Source organism: Charadrius vociferus, unplaced genomic scaffold (assembly GCF_000708025.1).
Source record: "Charadrius vociferus isolate BGI_N301 unplaced genomic scaffold, ASM70802v2 scaffold477, whole genome shotgun sequence".
NCBI classification, from domain to species: domain Eukaryota; kingdom Metazoa; phylum Chordata; class Aves; order Charadriiformes; family Charadriidae; genus Charadrius; species Charadrius vociferus.
The window spans coordinates 5,565,697-5,574,988 of NW_009649449.1; the positions used below are offsets into that span (position 1 = coordinate 5,565,697).

Sequence of the window (9,292 nt, forward strand, 5' to 3'; positions counted from 1 at the left end):
AAACCTCTCTCTAATGTGCAAAAGTTTTGGAGAGTTCCATTTTTCACGGTGACGGATGGCTGAGCGGGCCCAGCCTCTTGCTGACATCTGCATAAAGATTGCATTATGGTAAAATTTATGATTTTGAAACATGTTTTCCACACGCTCTGCTACATTCCTCGTGTTTTCCCCCACCTCCTTATCAGTGCCGGGCAGGTATTGTATAACACTGAGGCTCCGCAATGTCAACAGACGACTGGACGAGCTCCCGTGCGCACGACTGCTGTGCGCTGCCGCGCTGCGAGGGTTCGCTGCCGCGAGAGTGACGTACGGCTGCATATGGCACAGTCCGCCGTCCCTCACCCCACAGCAAGGGGGGTTTTGGCTGCTGCCGCCGGCGCCGGTGTCCCCACCGAGCTGCGTGACCCTCAGGGAGATGTCTGCGATGGCATCTCGCAACGCCCCATCTTGCAGCGCAAGTTCACTCCTCCTTGAAAGCGAGAGGGTGACTCCATTGAGAGGACACATCTTTCCGTTGCGGTGCTGCGGTGCTGCTCCTTCCTCTAACGAGTCAGGCGCACAAACCATCGGTGGTTTGAGTTGCGTTCAGTCTCAGCAGCAGTGCCGGCAGCTGAGCATCCTTTGGAAGAGCCGCACCGATGCGGTGTCGCTCATCCCGGCGTGCGCCGGTCCGGACCACAGGCAGGAGCCGACACCGAGACGCAGCCGGTGCCACGGCAGAGGCAGCGTTATGGGCTCTGAACGCTCCGGGCTCCTGCCGGGGCCGATTTTCACGGATGCCATTTCCCTCGCAGGAGGTCACCACGCTTCTACGGAGAGCAGAGGCAGCTCAGCACCCAGCCGCTTGGCGTGCCGGCGCCGGGGCCCGGGGGGAGCCTGGCGAAGGCGCTCACCCTCCAGCGCGGCAATCGCTAAATGACCGTATTCATCAGCAAACACAAAGCAAGGGAGCGGAACCGACCCGGATTTTTTCAGGACAAAGCAAACGGGTATAAAGGACCATTTGGAAAGAAAACTTATTTGGGATTCATTGTTCCCTTGGAGCAAATCTCACTTTTAAGGTAGAAAAGCCTTTTGGCTAAGTGCAAAAGCATGTACTATGTTCTCCTGGAAACAAAAATGTGTGATTCGCATCGCTTTTAGTGCAAAAATCTCCCAAACCTATATAGAAAGGCTGTGGCAGTTGCTCTGCTTGCGGAGGCGCCTCGGACAGCCGTCCCCCCCGTCTCACCCAGGGATGCGGCGCAGGACGGCGGGTGCAGCATCTGCCCAAAGATTCCCAAAAACGCTACTGGGGGAGACGAAGTGTCTCGGCAGCCTTCCTGAGACCGGGGATCAAATAATGACTTCCCTTCATTTCCCCCTTTCTCCTCAGTCTACTCATTAATTAGAGCGCGTGTCTGCTGCCACGGCGTTTTCACTTCAAGTGCGGCTGAGGTCACGAATTCCAGGAGCAAACAGCCTGGCGTCTGTTTCCCATGAAACCTCCCCAAAAGGAGGCCAAGCGGCAAAGCATCCTAAATATCTGCGTGAGCTTCCCGCCACGCGTGCGGTCCGTCCTCCGTCACTTTGTCCGAGCTCCGCCAGTGTGGGAGGGTGCTGCTCGTGCCCCGGGGCTGGCGTAACCTGTTCCTGGGTTTTAAGAAGGAAAGGAGGGGGGAAAAAAGAGTTTTTTGCCTGAGGATTTAAGCAGAGGCCTCTCGGTGATGGAGGGAGCTGCGGGGGGTGGTGGCTTTGGCCGGGATGTCCTTGGGGTGATGGATCTGGGTGACCAGCGCTGGGATGGTGCCCAGTGCTGCCCTTCTCTGCCCACCCATCCATGGCTCGAGAGGGGCTGGAGCCCCTCTGCTGGGAGGACAGGCTGGGAGAGTTGGGGGGGTTCAGCCTGGAGAAGAGAAGGCCAAAAAGGGGAGAGCTCAGAGCCCCTTCCAGTGCCTAACGGGGCTCCAGGAGAGCTGGGGGGGACTTTTTCCAAGGGCATGGAGTGATAGGATGAGAGGGAATGGCTTCAAACTGAAAGGGGAGATTTAGATGTGATTTTAGGAGGAAATTCTTTGCTGTGAGGGTGGTGAGCCCCTGGGGCAGGTTGCCCCGAGAAGCTGTGGCTGCCCCATCCCTGGAGGTGTTCAAGGCCAGGTTGGACGGGGCTTGGAGCAACCTGGGCTGGTGGGAGGTGTCCCTGCCCAGGGCAGGGGGTGGCACTGCGCGGGCTTTAAGGTCCCTTCCAACCCAGACCATTTTGTGACACTTGGGAAATCTCAAGCTGGGTTATAATGATGTTGGTAATTCAAAATAATGATGAAATACAACATGTTGTGTCAACAGCTATTGCTTTCTACGGCATTCGCTGTTCTAAGGCAGCGGAGTGCACAAAAACCCTGAAAGTTAAGTGGAATAAGGTGAAACAGCCCGTTTCCCGGAGCTGGTATTTCCCAGCAAGTTTCTCTGATGTCGGTAATGTAAAAACACTTCAGTATATTTCTGACATTTTCACATCAAAACATAATTATGTTTCGCTATTCAAATATTTAGAAGAAAGTTCTTAACCAATCCTTGCTACATTAATTATTCCTATTAATTATGTATACATTTATAAATAGCAATATAATTAATATTTAACAGTATTTTTATTAGAGAATTTCAAAAGTGTGTTAAAAATCTGCATAGCTGGAACACTACCTTTTAAGTCCAAGGACAGTTTTCTTCTTAATCTTCTTCCTCACTGTCTTATCAGCTTAAACAGTGTCCACACTTCTCCCCAGGGATGATATTTTTAGTTTTGGGGTGGTTTTTTTAATCGTCGTTTGCAGTAGGATGCATAAATCGGGTGCTGCTAATTAGAGCTGATCCCGTGCAGGCGTTATTCCCGGGTGGGCAGCCGGGTGAGGGCTGTGCCTCTGCCCCATCCTGCCCCGGGGGACCGCCGCACCTGCGGCTATTGCAGGGTAATTAATCACCGTGAAGCTGATTGATTTCCTCCCAGGAGGGCTCAGAGCAGCCCGGCGATGCCCTGCTGACAGCAGGTTTGTGGTGGAGCAGCAGCTTCCCTGGATGCAGCCGGGTTGGGTGGCCGCGAGGCTGAGATGCGCCTTTGGTCCCCGCCGGCGCGGCGTTTTTGCTGGCGCGAGGGGCTGCCCACGAGTCCCGCGCGCCCCGCTCCTCTCTCTGGGAGGACTCTTCTCACCAGGACCGGCACCCACTGAGGCTGAGCCACCGGGAAACCCCCACAGCTCCTCTGTGGGCTGTGCGATTCGATGCGCGGCACGGAAAGCAGGGACGATGTCACGCAGAGGGGTCTCGGTCCTACCAAACCCGGCCGGCAAGTGCAGGCTGCCGCTCTTCGCCGCGACCTTCAACGGGCTGTTGGTTTGCTGCGAGGGAAGCAAAGATGACTCGGGATAGGGACAGAAAACCCCCAAAGGTTCCATTTGTGACTCATAACCAGCCTGATGCTATGGTCCCTGTCCCACAGGCAGGGGACCGGGCTGCCTCCAGGCAGGTGTCTCCAGCTGGTCCTGCGCTCGGAGGAAGAGGAGCGAAGGTTCCTCTCCCTGCGGAGGGGACAGGGCAGGAGGGTGGCACCTTCCTCGGGGAGGCAACGGCCGCCCTGTCCCCGTCCCCGGGGCTCCCGTGTTCTCCGTCACCTGATGCGGGAGCGGGTGCCGGTGCCCGGCGGTGCCGATGTCCGGCGGCGCAGCCCTGTGGAGCCCTGCCAGCCGAGCGCCCACGGCGCGGCGGAGCTGCTTACACAAATCACCCGGCTCCTGGGATGCAGAAAAAAAAAAGGAATCAGCACAAATTCTCCCTGCTGCATCAGGTACCTGTGTTTTCTCTATTAACATAATGCGATCCACCTGCCGGCAGTGCACATTTTATCTTGATTTGCGACGCCTTCTACTTTCCCGACGGCACCCCCCGTCACCCGCGTGCGGTATTTCTTGCCTCCGAACATCGGCGTGAACATTTCTCAGCACGTGCGTTTGCTCCAGCTCGGGGATGGGCCCGCTCTCGCTCGACTCATCACTTTCTCGCTGCCGTCTGCAAAGAAATTCCAGGTTTTGTTGCTGATTTTATGCAGAGTGTAACGTCCCGGGAGTAGCTGGCGTACCTCAAATGCGGCGTAGCATCTGCCTGGATCTCTAAATTACGGTGTGTTAGTCCCTGCGACGGTCGGTCCCGTCCGCACGCTGCAGCTGCGCTCACCGCAGCGGGGGGTCCCCGGGGAAGGCAGTCGGGCAGGAGCAGCGCCGCAGGGTGCGATTTTGGTAAAACGGGTGAAACTATCTTCTTAAGAGAATGCACCTCTACTACCAAAAGAGAAAATAATCATCTTCTCTCCTGGCCTGTTCTGCAGACTAGAACAAATGAAGAGAATAACCCTGAAATGAACTAATGGAAAAACTCAGTACGGTTTTCCATTGAGGCGAAGGAAATGAAGCCCACTCGCTGGCGCTTCGAGGCTGCGTTATCCCAGCGATGGTCCCCAGCAATGAGCCTCAGTGAGCCGGTTGCGGCGCTCCCGCCTTGCGCCTTGAATTGTTTCCCGTCTTCCATCACCTTGAAAAAAAATCTGCATATGGTGATGACACTTGGGTCATCAAGATTAATAACGATAGACTTCTGCTGGTGTTTAGTCAGGGAAAAACACCTGGAGCTGCTCTTTTATGACTGATTAATTAGGGGGAAAAGAACGCCGTGGTTCTAATTGGCATTTGAGTTCTTTCTGAGTTTTAACATTCATGCTATGCAAATATATCAATTCCTAACAATGTCTAACAAGATCATTTGAAAATGAGTCTCCCTGGGGGATTGCAATCACGGCTTTGGGAAAGGCCTGAGCCTGTTTGCCTTACGTGTGCTGGCGGAAATCCGCGGGACAGTCTGTATCTCCGTTCGGGTCCCACGCGCATCCATCGGGCGCTGCCCGGGGCGGGGGGCACCCCCCAGCCCCCGCCCCCGTACCGCCTGCTCCCGTGCTTTGGGAGAAGATGCCTTTCATCTAACTCTGGTTCCCGTGCCCGACGGTAAGAGCAAAGATGGGCTCCGGGTCTTTTTTTGTCTTCATCTTCACACCTCCCCTTTGCTTCGTCCCCGCAGCCGCCGCGGGAGCCGGCGATGCCGCTCTCGCAGCCCGGGAAGAGGGGTTCCGGCCCCGCTCCTCCCTGCCTGGCACCAGATGTTTCGGCAGAGGGAACAGAATCGCCCATGATTAATTCATCCTCATGAAAAAACCATGTCTGACTCCAGCTAATAGCTGGTTTTAAGGGTGTTGCGTAACTTGGCTCTGGAAGGGAGACCGCCGAGGCTGTCTCGGCGATGGAAGGTGTTCCTGGGGGGTCTTGTTTACACCGGAGGGATAAAACAAGTCCTCAACGTATTTTAATGTGCTAATTGGGGGTTATTACGGCCCTTTTTATTTACCATTATATTACAAATGTAATACTCCGTCTCATTTTACTCTGCACTAAGAGCTTTGAAAGGATGATAATTACCTCTCATGTAAACCTATACTTATATAGAAAAAGTGACGTGTGAAATGAAAGGCCTGGAGAAACGGCATAATCTGTGTTTGCTCTGCGTAGACGTGCAGGATAGGCGCCCGCTCCGCTCCGCTCCTGGATGTATATGCACTATTTGCAGCGGAGCAGCTCGTTAGCGCCGCTGCCGCGCTCGGGCACCGAAGGCGGCACGAGGGGATCCGCGTCCCTGCCACATCCATCACGTTTGCTTAATATTAAGGCAGCCCTCTGCCTGCAAATGCTGCCTGGGAGGGGATGAATAATTCATCGCCGGCACACGGAGCGGACGGATTTTGCCTCATTTTCTGGCCTGGTTGAAATCCTGTGTGCAAAGGGCATCGCTGCCCGCCCCGGAGCCTGTCGCAGCCTCCGGAGGAGAGCCGAGGTGTCGGGAGAGCATCGCCTCCCGCTCTTACTCCCCACGGGATGCGGGCTCCCAAGCCGTCGGGGTTGGAGGGTTTGCTGGCGACGGTTTGCGCTGCTCCACGCTCAAGATTGCCTTTGCATCTGTTCATCTGGTTACACGGAGCGCGTCGTGCCGCAGCGTGAAAGATTAGGCATGGATTTGGGGGGGGGAAGCACCCGGGCACATTGCGACTCCCTCCCTCGGCAGCGCATCCCTTCCCTGTTCCCGCAGGAAAACTGCATCAGCTCCCGGAGCTGGCAAGGGAGCTCCTTGCTGCAGTTCTTCCCTCTCGCTGCCTTTTCTGTCCCTTTTCCCCCTTTTTTTTTCATTTCCAAGGCCTCAGGGCGATAATTATTTTTTGACTGGAACAATAAGCCAAAGCTCCGCAACGGGCAGGGATAAGTTCAGGCTGTTATTTATTTTAAATGACTGAGCTGATTTGCCTAATGCTCGTCGCGCAGCCGGGGATGCGGAAGGGGCGGCTCCGCTCGACCTCTCGCTTTGCTGCCGCGGAGGAAAGGTAAATATTTCCTCGGGCAGAAAGTTTCTCCAAGCCTTGCGAGACGTGGCGGCCGCTGTCTTCCAGCGCAGGGCGAAGCTGCAGCCGGCTCGGATGCGCAAAGTAAATTTAATAGGGACTCTGGCCCCACTGCTGGCACCGCTACGCCGGAGGTCCGTGCGAGGGTCTGGGACAGCACAAAAGCCTCAGGGGACACGGGTGATCCAGGAGAGAGACGGCCCTGAGCTCAGGGCTCCCAACAGCGCCTTCGGCTTCCCCTGGGAATGATGGCAGAGAAGCAGAAGGGTGAGATGGGCCCTCCCCATCCCCAGTGCCGGGGTGCGAGCATCCCGCGGGCGAGCGAGGTCGGACCCCCGGCACCCAAAGCCCATCTCTGTCTGGCGATGCCGCCAGCGAGAGCATGTCGCAGTTGCATCAAGAATGAAATTCTAATGAAATTTGAGTATTATTTTTTTTCCTTCTGTTTTTGAAGTTTGCCAGGAAGCTTGTTAAGAAGGATAATATGAAGGTTTAAGCTTTTCCAGAGCAAAGCCAGCTGACCCAGTTAAGTCACCTGTCCCCCGGCGTAACAGGATCTCTGCAAAACCCTTCAGTGCCACCGAGGAACCGCTGCAGATCCCCCCGACGGCACGCTGCGGCACACCGGGAGCGGGGGACAGGGGAGCGCGTCCTGCAGGCTCTGTGCTGCGTTATCCTGGGAGCAGGGGATGGGGGAACGGGGCAAAGCATCCCGCAGGCTCCGTGCATGCCCGCATCCCTCCCTGCAAGGTTTATTTTGGTCCCGGGAAGGACTGAGATCATCTCTTCATCCCCAGGCTCGTTCGGCGCCATGGAAAGGGTTTGGGTCATGGAGGATGCAGCTCGGCTCTGCCATCGCTCCGCTGCATGCTTGCCTCTTTTGTTTTTACTTTATTTTCCCAAAGCGTTCACAAATAAGCCGGTCTCCACTTTCATTTAAAAAAAAAAAAAAAACAAAACTAAACCCCAACAACAAAAAAAACCCCAAAACAAACAAAGAAACAAAAAAAACCCCAACCAACCAACCGAAAAAAAAACCACCACAACACCCAAACCGCTTCTGACACCGGAGCGTGTCGCTGGGCCGCTCCTGGGATGCTGCAGCCGAAAGGGCGGTCCAGCTGCGGCCGGCCCGCCGAGCATCCCTGCACACTGCGTCCCGCTGGCGGTCGGAGGAGATGCTGACAAACCAGGAGCGGATGTTTTACGCCTACGACTGGGCCGGGAAGCGTCTCTGGTACGAGCTGCCACAATCCTCCCAAATATTTGCATTGCAACAGATGTTACTTTATACATTTCCCTTCCCTTAAGCCTGTGGTTATTGCGGAGAGGCAACGACGCCAGGTGTGACTCTAACTACCAAAATCAGGACTCGTTCAGTGCTTTGATGACATCAATTAGCTCCGGGGCGCAAGTGCCAAGATTTCTCCAATTACGGCAGGTAAATCTCTCAGACTATAATAATCTCATTTGAAGTGGTTCAAATGAGTTCAGTTCGTTATACGGAGACATACATCCACACGCACCTATATGTGTGAAGGAGAAAACTACTCGCTCCCCTGTGAGTTTTGCCTACAAAGCTTGTGTTTACATATGCAATAATTTTTCTGGAAAAAAAAAAATTAAAAAAATCTCTTTTTCCTCTGCCATCCATGGGGCGATGGAGGCCCCAGCGAGTCGCCAGCCCGGGGAGCGCTCTGCGAGAAGAGGAGCGCCTTCCCAGAGTGAGCCGAGACTGCCCAGGCAGCCGCTGAGAACCTGTTTCCAGATCAATGTGGGAAGAAACCTACAGAATTATAAGTAAAACAGAAAAAGTGCCAAATCAGTCAATTTTCAAGACGTGGAAGATGAATCCCAGACTGTCTGGGGAGTCTGTTCTTTCGAGGGCTCTGTAGTTGGATGAATAATAATGCAGTTTTCAAGTGCTTTCGCGAGGAGGGGGCGGTCGGTGCTGCTCACCGCAGTCCGTGGTGGCCGAAGGGCATCGGGATGCCGGATGGGCGTCCAAGGCGATGCCGCCGCGCTGGGCAAATTCCTCTTGAGCAGTTCAGCCCAAGCAGGAGAAGGAGGGAACTCCAGAGGTCGGCTGCACAGAGGGAATAATTCATGGGGCGTTCTTGATCTGGGAAGCGCTTCATTTAAATGTGGTTGAGAAGTGGCCCCGCGTCGCTGCCGGCGTTGGGCGCAGGGCGAGCAGGGGCGGCCGTCCCACGGACCAGCCTTGTTGTCCTTGGTCTAACTGTTGGGGGGATAAACAGCCACGTTTAATCTTCACGGCTTTCGCTCAGACACCTTTCATCAGAACTGCATTAACTTCTTTTCTTTTTTAAATGAGCAAGTATTAAATCTGAGAGGATTTGCAGCAGAAGTGAGTTTCATATCCCAATTTCCGCACCCAGGAAATCAACTACTGAGTCCAATCGTTGTCAGAAACAGTTACCAAAAAAAAAAAAAAAAAAAAAAAAATGACAAAAAAAAAAAAAAAAAAAAAAAGAAGAAGAAGAAACTGAAAATCTGCACAGTAGAAGAAACACAAAGTCTTTGGTGTGAAGGGAAGAGGCGTATCTCCCTGGAGAATATGATAATTTATAATGAAACATTATCTACAGACCCATATGTTACATTTTCTATTTATGGCTAATTTGCTTAAGCATTTATAATGTGCACCCCAAGGGAGGACAATTTGTCTTTGGGCAGCTGGCTAGCCAGGGAGGGAGGAAACAACGCGCGTGTTCATCTGAGCGCGCCGGCGGCAACAGCACCCGCCAGACGCGGTGCTTGGGGACACCTTCGGGGAGGCAGCTCCCGCCCGGGGACGGCTCTCGCCCG

The 9,292-nt window shown here is 54.3% G+C and overlaps 1 protein-coding gene across 1 annotated transcript in view; it reads right to left on the reverse strand.

The window, feature by feature from the left end:
• Positions 1-3,640: 3,640 nt before the first annotated feature.
• NPHP4 (nephronophthisis 4) overlaps positions 3,641-9,292 on the reverse strand; it is a 141,484-nt gene continuing 135,832 nt past the window's right edge. Inside the window, 2 exon segments of the mRNA XM_009889689.1 lie at positions 3,641-3,764; positions 3,943-4,038. Of these exon segments, the coding sequence (XP_009887991.1) occupies positions 3,641-3,764; positions 3,943-4,038 (220 nt within the window).